The following is a 27,590-nucleotide window of genomic DNA, read 5'->3' as shown; positions in this document are numbered from 1 at the left end:
CAGGGTCCCCAAGGGGAAAATGAGGCGTTGTTCTTCCAGCTTGCACTGAGCTTCACTGGAACACTGCAGCAAGCCAGAGAGAGAGGGATGTTGGTTACAGAACAGGGCGATGTGTTAAAGTGGCAGGCAACGGGTAGTTCAGGGTCTTTTTTGCGAGCAGAATATAGATGTTCTGTGAAGCGGCCACCCAGTTTACGCTTTGTTTCCCCAGTGTAGAGGAGACCACATTGTGAGCAGCGAACGCAGTAGTCTGCTTCACCTGCACTTTGCAAGTCTAGTGTAACCTATAGCCACATCATAGGGGCTTTTGAAGCCAGTGTGAGGTGCTCAAGACATGAATTCAATCGGTAGCTTGGCGGTGGAGGCATGGTTTAATATTTTTGTGCACTTCTGTACGATTTTATTTTTAAAGTCAGCAAAAGGACAGTGGAACAACTTTTTTGACCAGCCACTTCTTAAAAGTCACGTATCTTAATGGTTGATTACTGCAGACCAGAGAAATGACTGCCTTGTTGCTGCTTCTGCTTTGGAGGTTGTCTGGATGATTCAGTTAATGCCCATATGGGGAAGGTAAAGAGCTTTCCAGCCCAGCTCTCCTAAAATCAGTGTAGTACCCGGGTTCCTGGGGCAGTCTGAACCCTGACTGTTCTCTTGTAGACTTCTGGGTACTGTTTCCTGAACAAGCTGCCTTAGCTGTCTTTGTGTTCTAAAACATCTTAAATACCTTATTCTTTTGTATTTGTCTGCAAGAACCAAGACACAAATTTTTATTTTCCCAAGTTAACCTCTGCTGAGAGAAATACGTTTTTTTTTAACCTCACCCTGTGTGCGTACTTTTGAGTCATTTGGGAAGAGTAAACATTCATATTTTCACACTCAGAATTAAATGTTGTCTAGTTTTGTATCGCCACTGAATAAGTTTCACCCATAATAAATTAATAAATTAATGTTTAGGTTGATGGGTCTTTTTATTTTACGTCTAATATAGATGAAGCACACAATTGGCCATATAAGGTTAATTTTATATGTTGTGACCCCTTGGTGTGGGACTAGCTGTAGGAAGGCAGTAACTTTTCCAACTTGGTCATTATCAATGAAACTTTTTGCTACTTCATTCCGAACAGACAACCCTTTCTAGCACAGTGTGGAGCTGGAGGAACACAGCAGGCCAGGCAGCATCAGAGGAGCTGGAAAGGTGATGTTTCGGGTCAGGACCCTTCTTCTTCTGAGACCCGAAATGTCAACCTTCCTGCTCCTCTGATGCTGCCTGGCCTGTGGTGTTCTTCCAGCTCCACACTGTGTTATCTCTGACTCCAGCATCTGCAGTTCTTACTATCTCTGAGTGAGTTTTAACCCTTTCTAGCATGCTGCTCAATTCGTTATGGCATTTTTCAAAAAGCTTGTCATTTGCCAGGACGCTGAGGGTATGCCTGGATTTGGAGTTGGGGATAGGCGATTTGAAGGTCTCAGCAAAGATTATTGCTACAAAGAATTATTTCCCCATAAAGGGCATCTTTTATTGTCTGCGGGACAGTGCTGTCCCCTTCTCAGCCTTAACTAATTTCCGTCCCCAACTAGTGGCCATGTCCTCGTGTGGTTTAAGGAGGCAGCACAGTGGCTAGCACTACTACCTCAGAGCGCCAGGGACCCAGGTTCGATTCCACCCTCGGGTGCCTGTCTGTGTGGAGTCTGTACATCATTTGTGTCTGCGTGGCTTTCCTCCAGGCGCTCCGGTTTCCTCCCACAGGCCAAAGATTAGCTGGTCAGGGGGACTGACCATGCTAAATTTTCCAGGGATGGGCTGGTAAGGTGGATTTCCCATGGGAAATGCAGGGTTATGGGATGGTGGGATGTTCTTCAGAAGGTCAGTGAGGACCTAATCAGCCAATGGCCTGCTTCTGCACTGTAAGGATTCTATGGTTTAAACTTTGGTATTCCAACCTAATCTGCTCCTCATTGCTCTAACCAAATGTTTAGACTCGCGTATTTCTGTCTACTTCTTTAGCCTGGTGTAAATTATTCCATTCAACTAGTCCCCAGTGAAGTGTCTTGGGATATTTTACCAGTTTAAAGCTGCCGTGTAAATGCAATTCTCATTATAACGAATGGAATAGCAGTCATTTGAATAGGAGGAAAATATAGAGCCCTTCTTGCTCAGTAGGACTTGTTGCTCTGACAGGATCTCATCAAAATGAAAAGGAGTTGACAGTTAGATGATTTAGAGAAGAATATATAAGTGTTTTTGGCCCTTCTGGCACAATCCCTACCAGAAAACCCAGGCTCAAGTCCCACTTATGTGTTACATGTCTGAATAACTTGATTAAAAATATCTAAAACATAGTTAAGTTAATGATTGAGGATTTCAGCTCATTAATTGCATGGTTAGTTGAGCCAGAGGACATCATGTGATTGACCTGTCACACAATAGATTGGCAATACTCAGGTCCTTAGAGTATACAGAAAAAAAAATTGACCATATTTACCATCCTTAAACACTTAGGCACTTACCTGTTCTCAAGTGGCCAATTGCAAAATGAGTGGCAGCACAAGACAACACAGAACAGTTTACAAAAGAAAAACCAAAAGAACTGCGGATGCTGTAAATCAGGAACAAAAACAAAGTTGCTAGAAAAGCTCGGCAGATCTGGTAGCATCTGTGGAGGGGAAAATAGAGTTAATGTTTCATGTCCGGTGACCCTCAGGACATTTCTGAGGAAGGGTCACAGGACCCGAAATGTTAACTCTGTTTTCTCCTCCACAGATGCTGCCAGACCTGCTGAGCTTTTCCAGCAACTTTGTTTTCGTCACAGTTTGCGAAAGCTTCCTTTGCTTCTTGGTCTGTCTAAAAACTACTCCAGCAGTGGGGATGATCATGGGCACATTCCATTTACAATAGACAAATCCTCCCAGAGCAATGACAGCGAAGGTTGAGGAACTCTCTCCTGCTCTTTGGGGCCTGGCAAATTCATTGCCCATGCAAAGGTGTGAGCTGTTCACTCAGGAAGTTTAAAGCCCCGGTGGTTGAATTGCACAGGCTGGACCGCATCGGGAATAACACGAAGAACAAAGGCAGAGACATGGGCTCGAAGCTGGACAATTAATCAAGCCTTCTCGCAGTGTTAATCTCAGGCCTAGGCAGTGACGGACTGTGGGAGTGAATAGTATAAGCCAAAATCCCACAGTGCCTGCAACACACCCAAGACAACAATCTTCCTTCATTCTCTACTGACAACTCTCACCTTCCTTCCCCGTCCTCTTCTCCCCTCGCCCCCATAAGTCATCTTCTCCCTCACCTCATCTCATACCACTCACCCTCTCCCATTCCTCCTGAAATGATTCTCCCTCCCCTGACAATGCGCACTCCCTCCCTCTTCCCCCTCCCCCAACAACTACCCTTTTATAGGGAGGGGTCAGATTGCCATCTCGGATTTCAATTTAACCATCAATACAGTGCCCATTGCAGTGGGATCCACTTGAATTTTTTTTCCCCCCGAACATGAACCTTTGCAGCTGAAGCTGGATATTCCATGTTTGTTCACAAGGTATTAAGTGGTGATTTACAATCTTCTTAGATCCCAGGTAGCTGCCTACTCCTTTATTGACAGGTTTAAAGCTATTCTCTTGCCATGGCCTCCCCTTCCTCCCCTGCAGTTCCTTTCGATCCCCATCTTGCAGTTCCCTCCTCAGTGCGAACATATCCCCCAATAGATGACCAACTCCAGACCCAGCTGATGGAGCTCCTGGCCTTGACAAATAGTGGTCACTGATCCAGGAGTCTCTGTCAGTCGGCTGTGGAAACTACTGTTTCAACTCAGACCGCTGAGTTTCAGTGTGGACGGGGGCTGTCGAACTGACAAAGAATCAGCAGCAGCTGGGAACGACTTAAAGCTGAGATAACAACAAAGTGCAGAGCTGGATGAACTCAGCAGCCCAAGCAGCATCAGAGTTGCAGGAAGGCTGATGTTTCGGGCCTAGACCCTTCTTCAGAAATGGGGAGGGATGCGGGTAACTTCTTCAAGGTAGGCATCTTTAGAAGAGGCTTCGCAGAGGAGTTGAAATTGTTACAGAGATAGTAGGAACTGCAAACGCTGGAGAATCTAAGATAACAAGGTGTAGAGCTGGATGAACACAGCAGGCCAAGCAGCATCAGAGGAGCAGGAAGGCTGACGTTTTGGGCCTTTTTTTTCTGAAGGAGGGTTTAGGCCCAAAGTATCAGCTTTCCTGCTCTTCTGATACAGCTTGGCCTGCTGTGTTCATCTAGCTCTGAACCTTGTTATCTCAGAATCTCCAGCATCTGCAGTTCCTGCCATCTCTGAAACTACTTAAAGCTGTTGGAATTAAACCTTCAGGCGAACTTTAATCAGGAGATGTCAAAACAGACAGAAGCAGCATTCAAAACCGATGAGGAAATAATGGAAAACAGTGCTTTAAAAACCAAATGCCTCTGCTTTAATTTGCCCCGGTACTGTGGAGAGGCGACAAAGTATTCACGCTGTTAAGTGTAAATTAAGCTTCAAAAATCAGCCAGGGGGCATTGAATATTTTTTAAAAAAGTCGCTGGTCTCCACAGGGATTGTAATACAACTTCGAGGGACACATAGTGGTGTAAAGATGAGCAAGGAAGCTAAACACTTAAATGAAATGCATATACAAACAGCTCAGCAGATGTCACCCTGCTATAGGAAAGATATTAAATTGGAGAGGATTCGGAAAAAATTTACCCAGGATGGTTTGAGTTATAATGAGAGGCTGGATCATTTATTTACTGGAGCGTAGGAGGTTGAGGGGTGGCCTTAAGGGGGTTTACAAGATCATCAGGGGTATAGATAGCTTGAATATCAAAGATCCCTTGGGTAGGGAAGTTCAAAACTAGGAGCCATATTTTTAAGGTGAAAAGAGAAAGGGACCTGAGGGACAACTTTTTGATAGAGAGTGGTTCGTATGTGGAATAAATTGCCAGAGGAAGCGGTAGAGGTAGGGTCAGTTACAACGTTCACAGAGTCATACAACAGACCATTTAAAAACTATTTAAACAGGTACATGAATAGGAAAAGGTTTTAGAGGGATGTGGGCCAAATGTAGGCCAAGTGGGACTAGTTTAGTTTGGGAATCTTGATCAGCACGGACAAGTTGGACCAAAGGGCCTGTTTCAATACTGCATGGCTCCATGAGAAGCACAATGAAGAGGACTATCCAGAGGAATGAAATACACTTAATTGGACAGACAATTATCATAAGACAAGGCGGCTGAAGCTGGTCTGGGAAATACTGCAATATTAACAAGAAACCTGACAAGTGAAACAGGGCCATTACAAGTCACATACCTGGTGGGTGGCTGCAGGAAATTGGTCGAGGATCTGCTCCTGAAACAGGGACGAAAACGATGTTGGAAAGTGCTTGCCTTTGTTTGGACAACACATCAGGTTCCTTTAATGAAACCTTTTCAACCCTAAGTGCCCATTACCATCACAAAAACCTGATCATTGGTCAAGCAGTCTCCTGATCTGATTCTGCCACTTGCTCTCTCCTTCTCAGCCTCCTCTTCCCGAGTGCTGTTGCCCTCAGGGATAACAGTAAGCCATTTAACCTATCAAGTGTAACTCTGCCATTCAAGTAGTTCATGGCTAATCAGTGCACTGACTCCATTTACCCATGTTAGCTCCACGTCCCTCGACACCTTTACTTGACAAAAAGTGTGTCAGTTTTAAAAGCACCAAGTCATTCAAGCATATTGGAAGAATGCCATATTTCTACGCCCCTTGATTATAATTTCCTACTGTTATATGCAGGATAGTGGCACAACTCAATAGTGTAAACCTGTAGCTGGAACCTGTAACCTGAACTGTGACAGCAGTCATTGCAAAATTAAATAGAAAAAATTTGACATAGAAACTTATAACAGTAGGTATTGACAGAAATATTTGGCCAAATATCGTAACAGCAGGGAGTTGGAACCATAGATTTAAACAGCACCAAAACAGTCCCTTCAGTCTAACATATCCGTGCCCACCAGACATCCCAATGTGACCCAGTCCCACTCGCCAGCATTTGGCTCATATCTCTCTAAACCCTTCCTATTCATATACTCATCCAGGTGCCTTTTAAATGTTGTACCAGCCTCCACCACTTCCTCTGGCAGCTCATTCCATACACGAATGACGTTCTGCATGAAAGAATTGTCCGTTACGTCCCTTTTAAATCTTTCCCCTCTCATCTTATCTCATCTATGCTCTCTAGTTTTGGACTCCCCCACCCCAGCAAAAAGACCTGGGCTATTCACCCCATCCAAAAAAGCCCCCATCTATTCAGATTCTCCCTCTCACCCAAAACCTCCAATCCTGGCAACATCTTTGCAAATCTTTTCTGCGCCATTTCAACTTCAACAACATCCTTCTTTTAGGAGAGCAATCAGAATTGTACGCAGTATTCTAAAAGTGGCATCACCAATGTCCTGTACGGCCACATCATGATATCCCTATACTCAATGTCCTGAGCAATGAAGGCAAGCATGCTAAATGCCTTCTTCACCAACTTGTCTACCTGTGACTCCACTTGCAAGGACCCAAGCCCTTGCACCCCTAGGTCTCTCTGTTTAGCAACACTCCCCACTGCCTTACCATTAACTGTATAAGTCCTGCCCTGGTTGGCTTTACCAAAATGCAACACCTTACATTTTATCTCAGTTAAACTCTATCTGCCACTCCTCAGCCCATTGGCCCATTTGATCGAGGCCCCACTGTACTCTGAGATAATCTTCTTCACTGTCCACTACATCAACAATTTTGGTGTCATCTGCAAACTTATTAGCCATACCTCCTCTGTTCACATCCAAATCATTTGTATAAATGACAAAAATCAGTGGACCCAGCACCGATCCTTGTAGCACACTGCTGATCACAGGTCTCCATTTCAAAAAACAACCCTCTGTCTCCTACCTTCAAGCCAGTTTTGTATCCAGTTGGCCTGTTCCTCCTGGATTCCTTGTGATCTAACCTTGCCAACCAGTCTTCCATGTGAAACCTTGTCAAACGCTTTGCTAAAATGTCTCCTGCTCTGCCTTCATCTATCTTCTTTGTCACCTCTTCAAAAAACTCAGTCGCCAGTGAGACATGATTTCCCAAGCACAAAGCCATGTTGACCGTCCCTCAGCTGTTCTTGCCCTTCCAAATACACGTAAATCCTGTCGCTCAGAATCCCCCCACCCCAACAACTTACCCACCACCGATATCAGACTCACCTGTCTATAGTTTCCCTGGCCTTTTCATACCACCTTTCTTAAATAGTGGCACCACATGAGCCCATCTCCAGTCTTCTGGCACCTCCCCCAAGGCTGTTGATGATACAAATATCACAGCAAAGGACCCAGGAATCTCTTCCCTAGCTCCCGCAAAGCTCTGGGAAACACCTGATCAGGTTCCAGGGATTTATCTACCTTTCCGCATTTTGAGATGTCCGGTGCCTCCTCTTCTGTAATATGAACTCCTTTCAAGATATTACTGTTTTTCATTCGAGTTCCATAACTTCCAAATCCTTCTCCACAGTAAATACTGATGCAAAGTATTTGTTTAGTATCTCACCCATCTCCTGCGGCTCCCCTCATAGATAGCTATATTGATCTTTCAGGAGGCCTACTGTCTCCCTAGTTACTCCTTTACTCTTAATGTACTTATAGAATCTCTTTGGATTCTCTTTAACTCTGTTTGCCAAAAGCTATCCCATGCCCCCATTTTGCCCTCCTGATTTCCTTCCGAAGGATACTTCTACTGCCCTCATACTCCTCCAAGCATTCACTCAATCTCAGCTGTCTGTAACTGACAAATGCCTCTGTTTTTTGACCAGAGCCTCACCCTCTTTAGTCAGCCATCATTCCCTACACCTACCAGCCTTGCCCTTCACACTAACAGAAACGTGCTGTCTCTGAATGCTCTCTAACTTTTCTCAAAGGCCTCGCACTTCCCAATGGCCCTTTTACCTATGAATAGCCTTCCCCAATCAACGTTTGAAAGTTCCTGCCTTATGCTATCAAAATTGGCCCTCCTCCGATTTACAACCTTAACCTTTAGACCAGATCTATACTTTTCCATCATTATTTTAAACCTAATAGAATTATGATCACTTACCCTAAAGTGCTCTCACACTGACATTTCAGTCATTTGCCCTGCCTTATTTCCCAAGGGTAGGTCAGGTTTTACTCCTCTAGCAGGCGCACCCGCGTACTGAATAAGAATGTTTTCTTGTACACACTGAACAAATGCAATAGTCAAGAATTTGTTTTAAGACATGGGATTACCTTATTGACTCAACCAAACTTGATGTAGCACTGAACCTGGAAGGCAACACAGAAGAAAACACTTTCAACATAAAGCCTGTGTAACAGAAGTATTTTACAATCTCAAATCACCTCCAGAAGAAAGGAAAACCCAGTATAATCGGTGAGTAGCACTTGCAGTGTCTGGCATGGTTCGTCTGCCTCAAAATGGAACTATAGTACCAACTGTGCACCCGCTTCTAGGTCTCACTTGTCCTTTTAGTGTCTTTTCCCCTCTGGACATATTCAGGGGTTAGCTAGGAAGATAGACCGGCGTAAAGATAGATTAGGTGGAAATAGCAATGAACGGCTGTGTCTTAACAGAGGGAAAGCAGAGAGAGAGATCAAGAGATCGAGAGACAGAGATAGAGAGAGAGGAGAGAAAACAGACATAGAGAGAGAGAGAGAGAGAGAGAGAGAGAGAGAGAGAGAGAGAGAGAGAGAAAGGCGAAAGAGAGAAGGAGAGCAAGAGAAAAGAGGGCGAGAAAAGAGGGTGAGAAAAAAGACCGAGAAAGAGAGGAGTGTCAGAGAAAGGAGAGAGGGAAAGAAAGGACAGAACAAGAAAAAGGAGAGAGAGAGAGAGAGAAAAAAAGGATGACTAACATTCGACTCCTAATGCCCTCAGATTCTCTCCCACCTCCCTTCATCAAACCACATTCACGCATCCTGGGTTAACAGCTGAAGCTGATAGCTTGGAACAGGACGATTGACCTACCTGCTGGCAGACTTCATCGTGCCAGTCTGGGACGATTCACTCCATATTGGGTCAGTTTGAACCAATTGATTCTGAGCCATCCTGGTCTGTACCATGCCAGTTTGTTCTGAGTGGGTCTGGGCGAAGCTAGTAGCACTCTTGGAGCTAAAGGTGGAGAAAATAGACGGTGAAAGCCCACGGTAGTCTATAACATCCAGTGTTACACAGTATGGACTGTGTCAGCCTCTGGGAATGGGTGGGGTGGGGTGGGGGGGAAGCAGTCAAGGCATCGCTTATTTTAAATCAGCAAAGCACTCCCAATTCCCCGAACCTGAAGTATTGGCAAGATTTCAGATTCCTGGCCTGTTCGTGGATATTGGGGCTATGCCTGGATTTGGAGCTGTTGGCAGCTGATATGAAGGGGACAGCAAAGGTCATTCCTACAAACAACTGTTTCAACATACAGTGCATCTATTTATTTTCTGTGGTCCCAATTCTGATTTCTCCCTACTTTCACAGGCTCATAGAGAGCCATACAGCACAGAAACAGACCCTTCAGTCCAACCAGTGCATGCTGAACATAATCCCAAACTAATCCAGTCCCACCTGCCTGCTCCTGGCCCATTTTTCCACAAACAAACCAACTTTTAGAAACAAAAAAGTTGTCCCTCATATCTTTGTTAACTCTCTCTCCTCTCACCTTTAAAATATGCCCCCTAATCTTTAAATTTCCCCATCGTAGGGAAAAGACACCCATCATTCACCTTATCTACCCCCTCCTGATTTTATAAACCTCTCTAAAGTCATCACTCAACCTCCTATGCTCCACTCAAAATAAGTCCCAGCCTATCCAGCTTCTCTTTGTAACTCAAACCTTCGACACCCAGCAACATCCTGACAAATCTCTTCTGAACGCACTCTACCTTAATAATGTCCCTTGTAGAACTGGGTGACCAGAACGCAACACAGTATTCCAGAAGAGGCCTCGTGTCCTGCACAGCCTCGACATAACTCCTCCATCATCGATGGCCATTTCTTCATGGCTCTAGGCCTTAGATTTGCATTTGATTCTTGAGCCTCTCCTCAGTAAAACCTACATCCCTGACCGTCCAGTTGTCTCTGACCTGATATTGTTATCGTTGGCTGTGTGTGTGTTGTTTTGTCTGTTGACACCCCTAAGAAGAATCATCTTAGGATGTTCTGGTAGGTTAAAGGCCCTGTATCAGTGCAACTTGCAATTATGAAGAGCAGATTATCAGCCATTCTCAACAGAGGACACGTTGGTAAGCAGCGATTTATCACACCTTCACTGGGTCACCAAATAAAACACAGAACCTCAAAGCAGAATGAGTCATTAAGTCTAAAATGGAGCCAAATTCTCTCAACCCACCAACCCTGCATTGTAGGGCTCAGAAAAGATGTACAAGGACGAGCACTGCTGCCTCACAGCACCAGGGACTCGGGTTCGATTCCACCCTCGGGCGACTGTCTGTGTGGAGCTAGCGCGTTCTCCCTGTGTCTGCGTGGGTTTCCTCCCACAGCCCAAAGATGTGCTGGTGAGGGTGGATAGGCCATGCTAAATTGCTGCATAGTGTGCAGGGATGTATAGGCTAGGTGGGTTAGCCATGGGAAATGCGGGGTTACAGGGACTGGGTGGGATGCTCTTTGCGGGGGCTGAATAGCATCTTTCCACATTGTAGGGATTGAGTTTACCAGGACTGGAGGGATTGGCTGCTTGGGAAACAAAAAGAAACTGCAGATGCTGGAATCCAAGGTAGACAAATGGGAGGCTGGAAGAACACAGCAAGCCAAGCAGCATCTGCAGGAAAGGAGAAGTCAGTGTTTCCGGTATTACCCTTCCTCGGGACTGGATAGTCTGGGGATATTTTCCCTGGAGTGTCGGAGGCTAAGGGATGACCGTGTAGAGGTTTATAAAATCATGAGGGGCGAGGTTAGAGTGAACAGTCAAGGTGTTTTCCCAAGGGCAAGGGAGTTCAAAACCAAAGGGCATGGGTTTACGGTGAGAGGGTAAAGATTTAAAAACGATCCAAGGGGCAACTATTTCATTGAGAGGGTGGTGCGTGCATGGAACGAGCTGCCAGAGGAAGTGGTGGAGGTGGGTACAATTACAACATTTAAAAGGCATCTGGATGGGCACAGGAATAGGAACTGTTTAGAGGGATATGGGAGAAGTGCTGCCAAATGGGACTTGGCCAGATTGGGACAAGTTAGACCAAAAGATCTGTTTCCATGCTGCCTGACGCTATGACATTCTGGCTCCTGCAGAGGCAACAGACACACTGGCCATCTTCGAGAATAATCAGATTCTACAACAAATCTCACTGATTACAAGGTAGCAAACCCAACCAAAAGGCAGCAGGAGAGAGAATGTAGGGAGTTATAGGCTAATTAGCCTACCATCATAGTAGGCTAAAGGTTAAAATCTATTACTAGAGATTTGGTAGCAAGGCAATTAGAAAACCATGATATTGATTAAGTAGAATCAACAAAGATTTATGAAAGAAAATAGTGTTTGGCAAATCTATCTGTAGTTTTTGCGACCATAACTATATCAAGATCAATAAGGGAGAAACCAGTGGATGTAGCATACTATGATTTTCAAACAGCATTTGGAAATTGTACAGCATGAGAAGAGATTCCAAAAAATGCAAACTAACGCATGTGGTGAAAGAGTAACATGTTAGCGTAGTGAGGTCCTGTGGGACACTGGGCAGCATCCCTGCCCCAAGCCAGGGCTTAAATGCCACTCCAGGATTTGCTGATGGCAGAGGAAGGCGTGTTCTGATACAGTCAAACAGGTCAAGGATCAACTTGTCACACAATCCCCTATTCAGCAGTAGGCAGTCAGAACAGGGGAGGTCTTGGCTAGTGATATGGTGGCAAGGCAAAGATAGCCTTTACCTTTGCTATTCATAATTCTGGGCAACACCACTGTGAACGTCTATGTTGCCATAGCAACATGGACTCTTTGTTGATCCGGTTGCTTAGTTGATCGGACGGCTGGTGTAGATCAGGTTGTTTTTGGTAGCACCTCAAGCCAACCCCCCCCCCCCCCCCCCATTTCCTACCTACTTACCTCATCCCACCCCCTTGACCTGTCCGTCCTCCCTGGACTGACCTATCCCCTCCCTACCTCCCCACCTATACTCACCTTTACTGGCTCCATCTCTGCTCCTTTAACTTGTCTATTTCCTCTCTACCTATCTTCTCCTCTATCCATCTTCAATCCACTTCCCCCTCTCTCCCTATTTATTTCAGAACCCTCTCCCCCTCTCCCATTTCTGAAGAAGGGTCTAGGCCTGAAACGTCAGCTTTGCTGCTCCTAAGATGCTGCTTGGCCTGTTGTGTTCATCCAGCTCTACACCTTATTATCTAGAATTCCTGGAAACATGGTTTTCAAACAAATATGTTGAAATAGACCCCATCTATATGCCACGCAGAGCAAAACCAGAAAACAGAATTACTCCCCCATGACAGTCTGGACCATATAAATTCAAAGTGGAACAGAACAACAGCACTTCAAAGGAGGCTAGACAGCACTGAAGATGCCATCTAGAAAGGAGACAAAATGTTTGCACAAAAACCACCAGAATTCAAGTTAAAACATCACATCTTACCAAAGTGACAAGATGAGTCAATGGCATACCTGTGAGCAGACTTCACTGTACCACTCCCAGTTTGCTGAGACAGTCTAGTCAGAAACAATCCGTCCTGTAACAGCCCAGATCCCACTGATCCCTTCTGCACTGATGCTGTTTGTGTTGCTCCAGTCTGTGCCGATCTGTTTTGCATGAATCCAGTTTGGACGGGTCTAGGTGCCAACACAGTGTGCGCCAATCCAGCATGATCCAATCCATTTGCTGCCCACTGAGTCTGACTTGCTCCAGTCTGAGTTGATCGAGTCTGAGTTGATCCCATCAGCAACGATCCAGATTTAATCAATCGATCCTGTACGCATCCTGTCAGAACGAAGCCACTGGAACGCAATTCAGCATAAGACATAGGAAGCCTGGTTATTCAAATGGTGATGTACAGTAACACAAAAACACACAGAACATCACATATTGAGGTGTGCAGTCAGTACAACAAATATAATAAGGATCCTGGTTAAGTAGTCACTTCTGCTCAAAGCTAACTTGGTTCTAAGCCTTTTAGTTGTGGATTCAAGCCCCGGTCGAGGGACCTGAGCCTTAAGCTTACTATGAAGGACTCTCTTTTCAATCTCTCCCCTTACCTAAGTGACTCTTAGGTTAAACCACCACCAGTCACCTCTTTCTCTCTCTCTAATGAGAGAGCAGGCCTATGGCCTAGTAAGACAGTGGTGATTTTACCTTTAGAAACTAATGGGATGTGTTTTAATAAAACTACGTCAGCCTCGCGGCAAGAAACTGGATAACATTTTGACCAAATACGGTTAAGATTCAGCCCTAAATTTCTTTCTCTAAGATTATTATTCACCTGCAGTGAAATGTGATTAATGGGTATCCAAAGATGCTGCATTTTCTCCTTTAAGGTGGGAATGGGTTTCCTGATTTCGCAACCCACCTCATGACTGGCACTGTCTATGTGACAGCATTATGATTTTTAAAAGTCTCTTTTGTTCTGGATTTTTTTTAAATAAGGAGACATTGAGACAAAGGTACTGAAAAGACTTCTCCAAAGCTAATAAAATAAACAGCTTGTGGGGCCTTGGATATTCTGTTAAAGTTGGAACAATAGAAGCAGGCTGAACGGGTGGGTCAAGCTCCAACAGAACCAGGATTTTTAGTTTTACTTTTCCAGTAGCAGTTTCTGGGATCTTGAAGCATTTATTCCTCTCTCAATTACAGCTAAAAGCTGGCGTCGTCCTCCCATTGCTAGAATTGCATGTGAGACAATTTATTTTACTGAATTTGCCTTTGCCAAGGGTGTGTTTATGGGATGTTTCTGTTTAGGAACAGTTAATTAGTAGTAGTTATCACATATATAAGTTTGTTAAGCATCTTGAAAGAGATACAGTTTGGCCAATTCTTTTCTTTTTATTTTGTCTGTTTTTACTTACTGTGTATGAATAAATTATGTTTTGTTTCAAGCCTGATACTTCAACCAAGTCAAATTGCGTCTGGAACCCAACCCCTCATACTTACTTTTAAAATAAGAAAACATTAGGGTCTAGCCTATCTTCTTAATATATTTTGAGGGGTTAGGTTTGGTCCATATCAAACTGGGGGTTCTTGTCAGGATCAAAATCTCTATTTCCAGGTTGGGTTTAGAATGGTTGGACCAGAGGGCAGTGAGTGGTGAGTGTTGGTGTTCCCTTTTCGGGTGTGGAATTCGGTTGGTTTAACTAGGGCATGCCCTGTATAGTAATGGCTGTTTCAGTCACCAACAGTTTCCCAGGGTGATATAAATCACTTGGGGAGTTGTACAGAAGTGACTAAGGAAAAGCTTTTGGAATCGGCAGACAAGATGGAGTTGGGGTTGCCTTTGTCCATGTAAAAAGGGGCTGGAAAGAGGGCAGCTCTCCAGAAGAAGAGCTAAGGATGTGAATGAATGCTAAGACTGGCATTTTAAAAGGCCCCTCTATCTCTTGGGTCACTGGCCCAATTTAGTTGATGAGTGCAAGAAGCTCTGAGCCTCAGCTCACGGATCTCCCCAGCTCCTGCCCCATAGCCCAAGATCCTCTCTATATCGTCCGTACCCCTCCATATCTACTCATGCCCCTCCTGCTTCCCTTTAACCCTGGTCACCCTGACCTTCCACGTTCCCGCCACTGTGCAAAAGTGCTCTCAAATCCGTGTACTCTCAGGGCTCAACAAGGAGGCCTGCAGCACAGGTCATGTCCCCTGAGTCAGGAGCCTGTAGCTAAGAATGGGACGGACTATTGCAGTTTCACACTCAGAAGCTGTATTGTGAAGGCTCGACTCTGAAGCTGTGCTTGCTTCCCTCCTGAAAGTAAACTGAGACATGCAGTCACCAGGATTAAAACCGTTGAATCAGAGTCTGCCAACCGCCCCTCCAAGGAGTGAACTCACAAACTGCCTTTGACCCTGATCTGGACATGTGTGGGTTCAAGGCCACTCGGAGTTTGGGTGTAAAGTTTTAACATCTCAGTCTACCGAAACTCGCGTGTTCCTGGTGGCTTTAGAAAGAAAAGGAAAAGAATGACACAAGAGAAACAAAGATATGGTGCTCATAACCTCAACATGTCCCAAGGCATTTTACAGCCCACCTTCGTAGCCTGGTCAATGTGGGAAGTATGGACACCAATTTGCACATAGTAAGCTCCGACAAAAAGCAACCTGTTATCAAACAGACCCTCTGCTCTTTATGGATATTGAATTAAAGGATCGATACTGACTCTGACACAAAGGAGAATTACCATATTCTTTACTAATTATACCCTGGGGCCCAATTGAGGGAGTAGACGTGTTCTTGATTTAACGCTTTGTCTGAAAGGTATTGCTGTGAATGACAGCAATCTAACATTGATCAACGATAAATAGTTTTAGTTTAAAAGGGCTGATTTTCCTTTCCCCTTCCTCTCCTTAAAGCAGTAATGCCTGCTGGCATACAGTTCCATGGACTGCAGCCATTTTCCGGTTAGTACCAAAGTGTTCACTGGAGTTGCCAGGCCCCATTGACATTCTGTTGACCGCAGAAGGCATGGTAGTTGGCAATGACGGTATTGCAAAGGAACACCCGCATAATATATTCTCAGTTCGGCTGACTTCTCGGCTCCACAGTCCCTGATTACCGACCAACTATTGGAGCACTCCAAGTCGAGACTTAATTCCCCCTCAACTGTTTTAACCCGAAAGAAATGCCTCCTCTACCCTTCTTAACCTGAAAGGAAAGCTCCCTCATCACTAACCCCAAAGACCCTGGGACGGGGTCAGTACAGGGCTAGATACAGAGTAAAGCTCTCTCTACTCTTTTGAACTGAAAATAAACTGAAAGTAAGGTTTCCTCTACTCTTTTAAACTTAAAATAAATGTCAAGTAAAGCTCCGCCAATGTTATTCCCATCAAACCCCTCCAGGACAGGGACAACACAGGGTTAATTGCAATGTCAAGCTCTTTAATATTTTTAAATCTGGATGTACAGTTCTCCATATCTTGTCCCCATCAAACACTCCCAGAAGAGGTACAGCATGGGGTTAGAGACAGAGTAAAGCCGCCTCGACACTCTTAAACGGGAAGTTAAGCTAACTCCATTCCTTTAAACTAAAAGTTACCTTAAAGGAAACAAAGTAGAGCTTTCTCTACTCTGTTAAGATGAAAGTAAAGCACTTTCCACTTTTTTAAACTGCAAGTAACCATAAAGTATAGTTCTCTTGACACAGTCCTCATCTTTGTCCTACTCTATACTGAATGACTAGAACCTAAAAGAATGTCACAAGAACTCTTCAGTACATATGGGAAGTTACAGCACGTACCTCTTGTGTACTGATCGGCTTGTGTTTGAGGGTGTAGAGGCAGAACTGAACAGGAGATGATCAGAATGCAATCCATGATCAATAGGCAGCCTCTTCTCCCCATAAATACTGCAAAAGAGTCATAAACACTTTAAACAATGTTAAGATATTTTGATGTTTATAAAGGTTACCATAAGATATAGGAGAAGTTAGGCCATTCGGCCTGTCGTGTCTACTCCGCCATTCAAGTTCCTCAACCCCATTCACCAGCTTTCTCCCCGTAACCCTTGATCCCCTTGATAATCAAGAACCTATCTATCTCAGTCTTAAATGTACTCAATGACCTGGCCTTCACAGACTTCTGTGGCAGTGAATTCCATAGATTCACCACTCTGTGGCTGAAGAGGTTTCTCCTTATCTCTGTTCTAAAAGGCCTTCCCTTTATTCTAAGGCTGTGCTCACAGGTCCTAGTTTCCCCGACAAAAGAAAACATCTTCCCAACATTCACTCTGTCCAGGCCATTCAGTATTCTGTAAGTTTCAATTAGATCCCCCCCCCTCATCCTCCTAAACTTCAATGAGTACAGTCTCAGAGTACTCAAACATTCCTCATGTGTTAAGCTTTACATTCCTGGGACCATTCTCGTGAACCTCTTGTGAATCTGCTCCAGGGCCAGTACATTCTCCCTGAGATATGGGGCCCAAAACTTCACACACTACTCCAAATGTGGTCTGACCAGAGCCTTTTAAAGCATCAGTAGTACATCCCTGCATTTAATATTCAAGTCCTCTCAAAATAAATGCCAACATTGCTGTTGCCTTCCTGACTATTGACTCGACCCGCAAGTTTACCTTGAGAGAAACCTGGACTAGAACTCCCAAGTCTCTTTGCACTTCAGACTTTGGAATTTTCTCCCCGTTTAGAAAATAGTCCATGCTTTTATTCTCCTCACCAAAGTGCATGACCTCACACTTTCCCACATTGTATTCCATCTGCCATTTCTTTGCCCATTCTCCTAACCTGTCCAAGTCCTTCTGCAGCCTACCCACCTTCATTTGTTTAAAACATAATTTTTCTGACTGGAAAAATACTTTCCCCTGCAGTTTCCACCAGAAGTAACTATGGGAGTAGTTTCTTTGCCTCATTGGCTTGGCCTTGAAAGAGCACCATTACTGCTTGGAACTCTGCCCAAGTTAATGCCCAGTTTCCCAGTGAGCTGGGTGGCCAACACTTTGGAAGTTGACCCTTATTGTCCCTGCAGCATACCGGGAAGTTTACTGCAACCTTCAGCCTAGAAGCGCTTGGCCTCAGCCACCTCAAATCTGGGGAGAACTGAAGGGGCAGGAACAAATTGGTAAAGCTTGCCTCACCACAGGAGAGTGGTACAAAATGCAATAAGCTCAACGCCACATGATCACCAGCAGGAAGACCCACTCCTTCCAGCCTTATGTCTATGGCACCTATAGACTTCTAAGATTCAGGTTGGCAATTCGGTGAAGCTTCTTCAGCAGCACCTCACTTGACAGCCTGAACCTGGAGTCAGCCAAAGGCTGGTTTCAGTTGATTGGGTGACAATTAAGATTGCTGAATTTGGAGAGCAGTTGAGACTCCCCATCCCTGGGACTCTGAAATCCACAAAGCAGTCTGCATCAAAAATGGTAACTTTTACACGGTCACCCAGGATGTGTTTGATGTGGTTCATTGCTGGGCTGCAGTCATCAGACCTCATTCCTGACACATCACTGAATGGTTACAGCCCACTGAAGAAGGTTATTCAGCTCATAACTGTTTGCTCTTCAAATGGACACCATTACCCCAAGTGCCAATCTCCTGCTTTCCCACATATCCTTGCATGTTATTTCTATCCAAAAATCACCAAATGCCTTCTTCAATGTTTTAGTTCAACCTGCTCCGCAAGACTTTGATAAAATAATTTAATGGCTACAGCGCAGGAGGGCATTCAGCCCTTCTTGGCCCTACTGGCTCCTCATAAAAGCAAATTACCTCGACCCCTTCTCTCATAATTTCCCATTAGCTCTACATATGGCTAATCACAGCTTTAGAAAATAAAGGGAACATTGACTCTTCTGACACAAAATGTTTGCTATTAAAGCCTAAGAGCATGCACCTGTGGTATTCTGGAATGTTCCAGGATCTAGAGGTATTGTCCTCATTGGAACATTGATCCTGGGGATGAATAAAGAACAGACTGTTCTTGACTTTCTCATTTTGCTGTCCTTCAATCATTGCTGTCAATATATTCTTCCTGCACTTGTCCTTTTTAAAATGTGTATCATAGCCCATCCAATTATTCTTCATAATTCCAGTCCTGCAAAAAATTTAAATTAAAGAAAGAGTGAGAAAAACTGTCAATCATAAATGGTTTAGAATATAAATCAAAGGAACTAAAGCGCAGAAAGAGGTTATATTTAGTCCGTTATGCCTAGGCTAGCATTTGCCCTTCCAATGGAGATGACCTTTCTGTTTTTCTCCCCCACGTATCTTTTTATATAATTCCTTTTCAGAATAGTAGGAACAATTCTTCATTAGTTGTCCTGTGAAACTTTTTATAGTTTTGAATACCGCACTCAACTTTTCCTGTTTCAGTGAAAAATGCCATAATTATGTCATCCTCGGTTAATAAATAAAATCAGATTTCTGGCCAAATTTCTTTGAGTCTTGACTGATCCTTCTGCATGGGCACAGTAACGTTTCTATTAAGGGTGTCCAGAATTACACACAAGCAATCAATTGCCTAACTGATGTCTTCTACTAATTCATTTTAACTTGTTGGGTACAATGGTAGGCAAGTAAAACCCAGAATCCCACTGGTCTTTTATATCAACGTGTGGACCACTAGATAGCTCTGTCTCTCCACTCTTAAACAATCTTCATATTTTGGTAACACTTCCCTTCATCAGTTACGTAACCACTATTATGCCTTGTTTCTCTGCATTGCATTGCATCTGGTACCTATTAGCAATTCTGCTCACACATCCCTGGAGATTTACCCTTCACAATTTGCCCTGGCCCACCTTTACAACTATCATTGAATATTATTTACAGGACAATAGAACAAAAGCAGATTCGCTTTCACCTGTTTTACTATTTGATAAAATAATAGCTGGTTTGTATCTTACCGTTAATTCCTGGTCTCGGTTCATGCCTCTTAATATCCTTAGCGAGCCCAAATCTATCACTTTCTATTTTTAATTGGTCCTCAGTTACATTAATCTAAATTCAACAAATTTCGGAGGAACAGAGTTCTAGATATCCATTACTCCCTTGTACGAAAAATTGCTTCCTGATGACACCAAGGGGTGTCTTTTTCTGAAGAAGGGTCTAGGCCCGAAACGTCAGCCTTCCTGTTCCTCTGATACTGCTTGGCCTGCTGTGTTCATCCTGCTTTAAACCTTGTTATCTCAGATTCTCCAGCATCGGCAGTTCCTACTATCTCTGACACAAAGAGGCTTTTGTCCCTCTTGTATTCATGAACATTTAAAAAATAAAATACCTCCCAACAGAGATTGTCAGGGGAAAGGATTTCTCACCAGTGCCGTTAATGTTCCATTCCAATTCCTATCTTAGGTCAAATCATGGGCCAAAACATGATATTCACCTTAACGCATTGCATCTTAATGCTTCTTACAATACTATCAGGTGACACTTCTTAAAAAAATACCAAAAATTCACTACGTTTCTTTAATCCACAAATGCTACTTACTCAGAAGATGTTTCACTAAATTAGTCAGAGGTATCTCAGCCTTAAAATGCCAATGTTGACTACTGTAAGAAAGAGTCCATTCATTTTAACAGACTATGTTGGTGTTTAAGCTCCGTATAAACCTTCTCCCATGCGACTTCATCTCATCCTTACAGAAAATTCTTCACGTAATCGTCCCCCCTCACGTGCCCATCTTGCTTCCCCTAACACTTAAAAGGGGAAGCTCAACTACCGTGTCTGGTAGCAAATGTTCTATTTGAAATGCTTTCTAGGGAAAAGAAAGCACTGCTGAATTCCTTAATGTGTTGTATCAGCGACTGCCCTATATTTTTATCTTTCAGTTTGGTACTCCAGTACAAGCAGAAACGCTTCCTCTCCAACCACTCTACCAAATGCTTCCCATTATTTTACTGACCTCTAGGCCAACTCCTAATGCTTCCTCCCCTCAAAAGGAAGAACCCCAGCCTGTTCAGCCTTTCCTGACGAGTATAACTGCTCAAGTTATCTGTTAGTTGTCAGACTTTAGTCACTTTTCCAGTCCTTTTTGTTTGTGGTGATATAACACAAACAGCTCAGCTATGATCTTATTAAATAGCAACAGAGGCCTGAAGGGACCAAATGGCCTACTTCTGCTCTAATTCGTCCTTTGTTCATTCTCCCTGATTATTCCAAAATTTACAGAGGTGATTTTCATCCTGAATCCTGGATTTGAGAATTCGCTGAATTCGGCACAGTGGCTCAGTGGTTAGTACTGCTTCCTCACAGTGCTGGGGACCCAGGTTCGATTCCACCCTCAGGTGACTGTCTGTGTGGAGTCTACGTGTCCTCCCACAATCGAAGGATGTGCAGATTAGGGTGGATTGGCCATCTCAAATTGCCCATAGTGTCCAGGGATGCGCAGGCTAGCTCGGGTAGCAGGCTTATAGGGGCAGGGTACAGGGGCTGGGTCTGGTGGGATGCTCTCCAGAGGGTCGCTATGGGCTGAATGGCCTGCTTCCACACTGTAGGGATTCTAACTGTAATCAAAAATATGAATGTAACTAGGCTACAGTTTTCTACCTTGTGATTTTCTTTTGTCATGAACAGGTATCATTTTACATCCACCAGTGTACTGCCACAGTTGCTGTTACCATTGGATTGTTGTTGAGATTTTGAGAATTACTGTTGGCTGGAAACTAGAAAATACATGCCATTGTGTGCAACTCTGAGAAGGAGATTTTCCTTGGGCGATAGTGACCATCTACTGAAACCCTGTTACAAATGATTGCAAAACCAATGGATAAAGGATGGGTGAGCTGCAGAAAGACACTTACATTTATATAGCAACATCCTGATCAGTGTCTCTGCATGAAGTTTGCATGCTTTGATACTCAATTCCTCTGCACCTACCTCTTCCTCCTGTAGCACCACATAAAGAGGAGGCCAAGTACTAGGAGGCTGAGGAAAACCAGTGACAGGACTGTGATGACAATCATTCCAGCTGAGCGTTGCCAGTCCTCCTCCAGCGTTTGATATGGGATGGCTGACAGGAGACAGAGTACAACAGTCAGATGAGACAGGCAGGAGTGAGTACCGGACCGCATATTAAACAAAAAACAGCAATTACACTCAGAGAGCCAATGCCTTTATTTAGTCCTTGACCATACCTTCTGGTGGTCTATGGCTCAGTGTCCATTTAGAACATAGAACATTACAGCGCAGTACAGGCCCTTCGGCCCTCGATGTTGTGCCGACCTGTGAAACCAACCTGAAGCCCATCTAACCTACACTATCCCATTATCATCCATATGTTCATCCAATGACCATTTAAATGCCCTTAAACTTGGCGAGTCTACTACTGTTGCAGGCAGGGCATTCCACGCCCTTATTGCCCTGAGTAAAGAACCTACCTCTGACATCTGTCCTATATCTATCATCCCTCAATTTAAAGCGATGTCCCCTCATGCTCGCCATCACCATCCGAGGAAAAAGGCTCTCAGTGTCCACCCTATCTAATCCTCTGATCGTCTTCTATGTCTCTATTAAGTCACCTCTTAACCTTCTTCTCTCTAACGAAAATAGCCTCAAGTCCCTCAGCCTTTCCTCATAAGACTTTCTCTCCATACCAGGCAACATCCTGGTAAATCTCCTCTGCACCATTGCCAATGCTTCCACATCTTCCTATAATGCGGTGACCAGAACTGTATGCAATACTCCAAGTGCGGCCACACCAGAGTTTTGTACAGCTGCAACATGACCTCATGGCTCCGAAACTCAATCCCTCCACCAATAAAACCTAACACACCATATGTCTTCTTAACAACCCTATCAACCTGGGTGGCATCTTTCTGGGATCTATGTACATGGACGCCGAGATCTCTCTGCTCATCCACACTACCAAGAATCTTACCATTAGCCCAGTACTCTGTACTCCTGTTACTCCTTCCAAATTGAATAACCTCACACTTTTTTGCATTAAACTCCATTTGCCACCTCTCAGCCCATCTCTGCAGCTTATCTATGTTGCTCTGTAACCTGTAACATCCTTCCGCACTATCCACTACTCCAGCAACTTTAGTGTCATCTGCAAATTTACTAACCCATCCTTCTACACCCTCATCCAGGTCATTTATAAAAATGACAAACAGCAGTGGCCCCAAAACAGATGCTTGTGGTACACCACTAGTATGTGGCTATCCCCATTAGTAGAGACCAGCCTCCTCCATTTTTGTGTCAGCTTTTCTACCTCCTTCAGCAGAATACACCCACTGCCCATTCAGACTCTCATGTCTGAGGGTGACCATGTGACTTGGGAACCAGAGAGCTCTTGGCATCTCTGAAGGCCAGTCCCAGGATGCCTCACTCCCTTCAGAGTCATAAAGCACCTACTTGCTCCCACTTCGCTTACCACCTCCTCAAAAACACAACCCACTTGATGGGTGCACCTTACATTTAGTCCCTCAAAGTGGGATCTTGTGGTGGGGCCTTCAGCCTGAGTGAAGAGTTACCCAGAGCCTCCCGTCCCCTCTTTAGGGGTCGGACCATTGATCTTGGGTCCGCTCAGGAATTTGACGGGCAGGTTGGCAGGCCTTCCTCTGAGATCAAGGGTTCCAGGGATTCAAGTCAGCTACCAGGGACCAGCAGCTCCACCAGTGGGTGATCCCTGCACGACACCCTCCCAAGGCCTAGGAAGCCTGCAAGTATCCCTGCACAGTCCTGTCCTGCTTGGCATGGTCCTCACACGGCAAGACCCTGCCCCACTGCTAGAATAGGGCTTCAACTAGCCCTCACCACCAAATGTGCCACAGGGAAGATTCTGCCCTCTGTCCTGCTGGATAGGCCATCAAATTATGCTCTCAGATCTACTCCTTTAAGTGCCCGGAATTTCATTGGTACTTCATTAAAAAAATCTTGTCAACCGTCCTGGTGGTGGTATCAGTTTTCGTGATTACGCCCTTGATGTTCCACATTAAATCGATATTTTTTTCGCTAACATCCTAACCTATGGGAAACCATCGTAGGAAAAGCAAGAAGGCTTTTCTGATTAGCAATGGTGATGAGCATCTCAATTAGCAATGGACTAATGCTGCCCTTTTGAATATTCTCAGTAGTTAGGGGAGATGGTGTTTTAGTGGTACTGTCACTGCATTCATAGTCTAGAAGGGTAGGCTAATACCCTGCAGTTCTGGGTTCAAACCCATAGCAACTGGGGAAAGGATAAAGAAGTCAGCATGGAATGTCTCTTTCCAAATGGCTGATGTCAAATATACCTGCAGATATCACAGCAACAGAGAGAATGGAAAACTCAGCTCTTCAACTACATACAATCTATTAGACAACGTCAGTGTAATTCTAGGAACACATTCACCCCTGTAAGCATCATCCATTGCAATCAACAATGTTTCTATTTTGGAAAGAGTTAAAGTACTAAATTATGGGGCAACAAAGCTGTCAGTCCTTCCTGGAACTACAGATTTATGATTCACATCTTCAGTGTTGATTGGTCGCTAACCCGACTCACCTCGTTTTGTCCGGAATTTATCCGACCAATTGCTGCTCATGATCTCGCCTCTGTCTTGATCAACCAGAAGATATTTGATCCTGGGGAGGACAAAATCCAAGTCAGTACACTTTCTCTAAATCCCATCCAAAGCTGAAGGAAGACGGAGCTTTCACAAAGTATCTATTCTTAGCCAGAGGAGGTTTCGTTCCCCCCTTTCTCCTCACAGTCTCTTTCACTTTACATCCAGTGAAGCCTCGAATAGCTCATATCTCAGCCATTTCCTCACATTGGAACCTTAATGTTGAGTGATGGATGATATCATCCCAATGTCATCCATTGATAATCGTTGGTGGCTTCCATGACAATTGATATGTTAACTCATTTATCTGATGGGAATCAGAGATAATAGGAACTGCAGATGCTGGAGAATCCAAGATAATAAAATGTGAGGCTGGATGAACACAGCAGGCCAAGCAGCATCTCAGGATCACAAAAGCTGATGTTTCGGGCCTAGACCCTTCATCAGAGAGGAATGGTGTGCGACAAATGTGGGTGGGTGACTAAGCTGTGGAAAGATACACATAACTGAATATTTCATTACAATTTTTGTTATGTATCTTCTTTTGCAGCATATCTCCCACAAACTTTGGACATGTTCTATTGAATTATCAGGAATTGCAACGCCAGCTTAGTTCAACTCTAACCTCTCAGCTAAGGTTATGGATTCAAAGCTAGTGGTAGAAATATCACTGAAGATGACACTCGGAGATCAACACCGAGAGAGTGCCTGACTGTTGCAGCTGCCATCTTGAATGAATCATGCTACACAAGTCCTGCATATCCTCTAACATGGAAATAAAAAGATCCCAAGGTCCTAGTGAGAAAAGAAGGAGTTTTATTGTCTTCTTCTAATATTGATCTCTTCTTCACTTTCATTAAAAAGACATTGAGTGATCATTTATGTTGTTATTACTTGTTGTGTCTCAGCATTACAACAGGGACAGCACTTACAATAGAGGTTGTGTATGGTACTGCAGAAATGCTAACTCTTTATTTTGTGAGCTCATAAGCAACATGATGTATAGTATTTGGACCAGGCCTACTCTGACTTGGCTGATGTGCACCTGTCTGATATTCTAACTGGCGTTCCCGAGAGATGCAGCAAGGATTGATCCTGTGGAGTCTCTTCAAACTTTCAGAGCATGTAATCCTAATCCGTGATGCAAAGAATATGCTGGGCACATTTGTAAGTTTCTGGACATTCTGCTGTGAAGCAAGTCAACCCTGATCCTTTGAAAACACTTCCTTAACGTTCAGGCTAGAGCTCACCTGTAGGTTGTGTTGGAGTGCAGTGGCTTGTCACAGATGTCCATAGAGTGGCACGTTCCATTGGAGCCAATCACGTAGTACTGCAAGGCCCTAGAAGGGTCCAGATTCTTTCCATCATCACAGTCGTACACAGAGAGGTGTTGCTGTGCAACATACGGACTTTGCTGTCCTGGGTCAGATTGATTGGAGACCCCATTGATTGTATTCAAAGACAGCAGTGTAAAATTCTTGTCGGCAACTGGGCACAGAACAAAACAACTTGCGAACTCATGTTAGGATATCGAGGGGAAGTCACCATGGTTCATCTAACATCAAAAAAATGCTTAAAGCTCCACAATAGCATAATATAAGGAGAAGTATTCCCTGTCTTAGTAGCAAAAGCACATTTATTTGCAATAAGAAAATAGTACAGCAAAAATAGCTTGAGAGGATCAGATTAATAACCTCGGGTCAAATACTGTTGGTTTTGTGTTCCGTAGATTGATGATCCAATGTATTAAGGCAGGGTTCAGGTTCCTGATGTTACCCAACACTCCCTGATGTGAGATTGGGACTGTCAAGGAAAGCTATCCAATTGTATTTAAACGATTATCCAAAATGTTGAAGGCAAATCACTTGGGGCTGAACAAACAGAAGGGGTGACCTGACGAACAGGAATATGTTGTTGTGAAGGTGGGTTATGTCTACTTGTTCCAATGGGAGTGTGGGATAGAGTCTTGAGCATGTTATGGAGGGATGGTGAAGTTGGTGACTAGTTGTTATTGATAGTGGAAGCTCCAGCCCCCTCCCTTGGTGACCCACTGTGCCCATGCGACTTACACCACTAGATGTCAACCTTGTGCACATCAGAAAAGTCACTCTGCAAAGAGGCCAAGGCAGCCAATATTCAGTTCAAAGGCCAGCAAGTACAGCACCTCATCTGTTGCACATCTTTGGCATGCAGTGGGAAACTGCAAAGCTCATGTTACTGTCTCATTGTCATCAAATGTAGGGACATGCGAATGCATGTAAAAGGGTGTCTGCCATTGGAAAGCTCATTCAGTCCTTGTAGGGGAATGGCTTCGGAAATCTGAAGCACAATGGGATTTGGGAGTCCTAGTTCTGGGCTTCCCTTAAGTTTAACCTGCAGGTTCAGTTAGCAGTTAGGAAGACAACGACAATGTTGGCATTCATTTCAAGCGGGCTATAATACAAGAGCAGAAATGTATTGCTGAAGCTGTATAAGGCACTGCTCAGACTGCAGTTGTAATATTGTGAGCAGTTTTGGGCCCAGTATCTAAGGAAGGATACACTGGCCTTACAGCGGGTGCAGAGGAGGTTTACAAGAACAACTCCAAGAATTTGTCATATGAGGAACAGTTGAGGGCTCTGTATCTGTACCCAATAGAATTTTGAAGAATAGGATAGATCTGATTGAAGCCTACAGAATACTGAGAGGCCTGGATAGAGGGGACATGGAGAAGATGTTTCCACTAGCAGGAGAGACTAGCCTCAGAGTGAAGGGACATCCCTTTAGAACTGAGGTGAGGAAGCATTTCTTCAGCCACAGGGTGATGAAATGGTGGAACTCATTGCTGCTGAGGGCTGTGGAGGCCAAGTCATTGAGTGCACTCAAAACAGAGATAGATAGGCTTTGGATTGGTGAGGGGACAGGTGTTATGGGGAGAAGGCAGGAGAATGGGTTTGAGAAACATATCACCCATGATCAAATGGTGGAGCAGGCTCAAATGCGCCAAATGGTCTAATTTTGCTGCCATATTTTACAGCCTATTTTCTTACAAATTCCAATAACGATTGAAAACTTGCATCCCAAATGGTGGGAGCCTAATTTCTGGCCTCTGACACAAGCAAGTTCTCCGAACCCAGGAGCAGCACAAGATTCTGCCCTTAATATGGGATGAGTGCAATTCTTGCGACGATGGGAAGCATTAGGAACAGCGTATGCTCCAGGCTTGCAAGAGTTGGGAGTGAGGCAGCAGCATCATGTGTGATCAGCGAAGCAAGGTGGTTGAGGGGCATGAACAGAAAAAGCTGAAAATACTCCGCAGATCAGGCAACAGCAGTGGAGAGAGAAAGCAGGTTAAATTAAATGTGAAAATAAGGGACGTTGGAGGGTGTGAGGAGGAAGGAACACAT

At 44.3% G+C, this 27,590-nt stretch overlaps 1 protein-coding gene across 1 annotated transcript in view; it reads right to left on the bottom strand.

The window, feature by feature from the left end:
* Positions 1-27,590, bottom strand: part of LOC132210720 (uncharacterized) — a 72,111-nt gene that overhangs the window by 7,046 nt on the left and 37,475 nt on the right. Inside the window, exons 17-25 of the mRNA XM_059652624.1 lie at positions 25,455-25,692; positions 24,144-24,223; positions 21,533-21,665; positions 18,548-18,748; positions 16,441-16,548; positions 12,670-12,999; positions 9,024-9,167; positions 8,291-8,326; positions 5,325-5,363 (exon numbers count right to left, since the gene is read on the bottom strand). Of these exons, the coding sequence (XP_059508607.1) occupies positions 5,325-5,363; positions 8,291-8,326; positions 9,024-9,167; positions 12,670-12,999; positions 16,441-16,548; positions 18,548-18,748; positions 21,533-21,665; positions 24,144-24,223; positions 25,455-25,692 (1,309 nt within the window). The remainder of the gene's footprint in view (positions 1-5,324; positions 5,364-8,290; positions 8,327-9,023; positions 9,168-12,669; positions 13,000-16,440; positions 16,549-18,547; positions 18,749-21,532; positions 21,666-24,143; positions 24,224-25,454; positions 25,693-27,590) is intronic.

Source organism: Stegostoma tigrinum, chromosome 18 (genome assembly GCF_030684315.1).
Source record: "Stegostoma tigrinum isolate sSteTig4 chromosome 18, sSteTig4.hap1, whole genome shotgun sequence".
NCBI lineage: Eukaryota > Metazoa > Chordata > Chondrichthyes > Orectolobiformes > Stegostomatidae > Stegostoma > Stegostoma tigrinum.
Note: the sequence above shows the minus strand (reverse complement) of the source record. Positions and strands in the feature narration are given on the sequence as shown.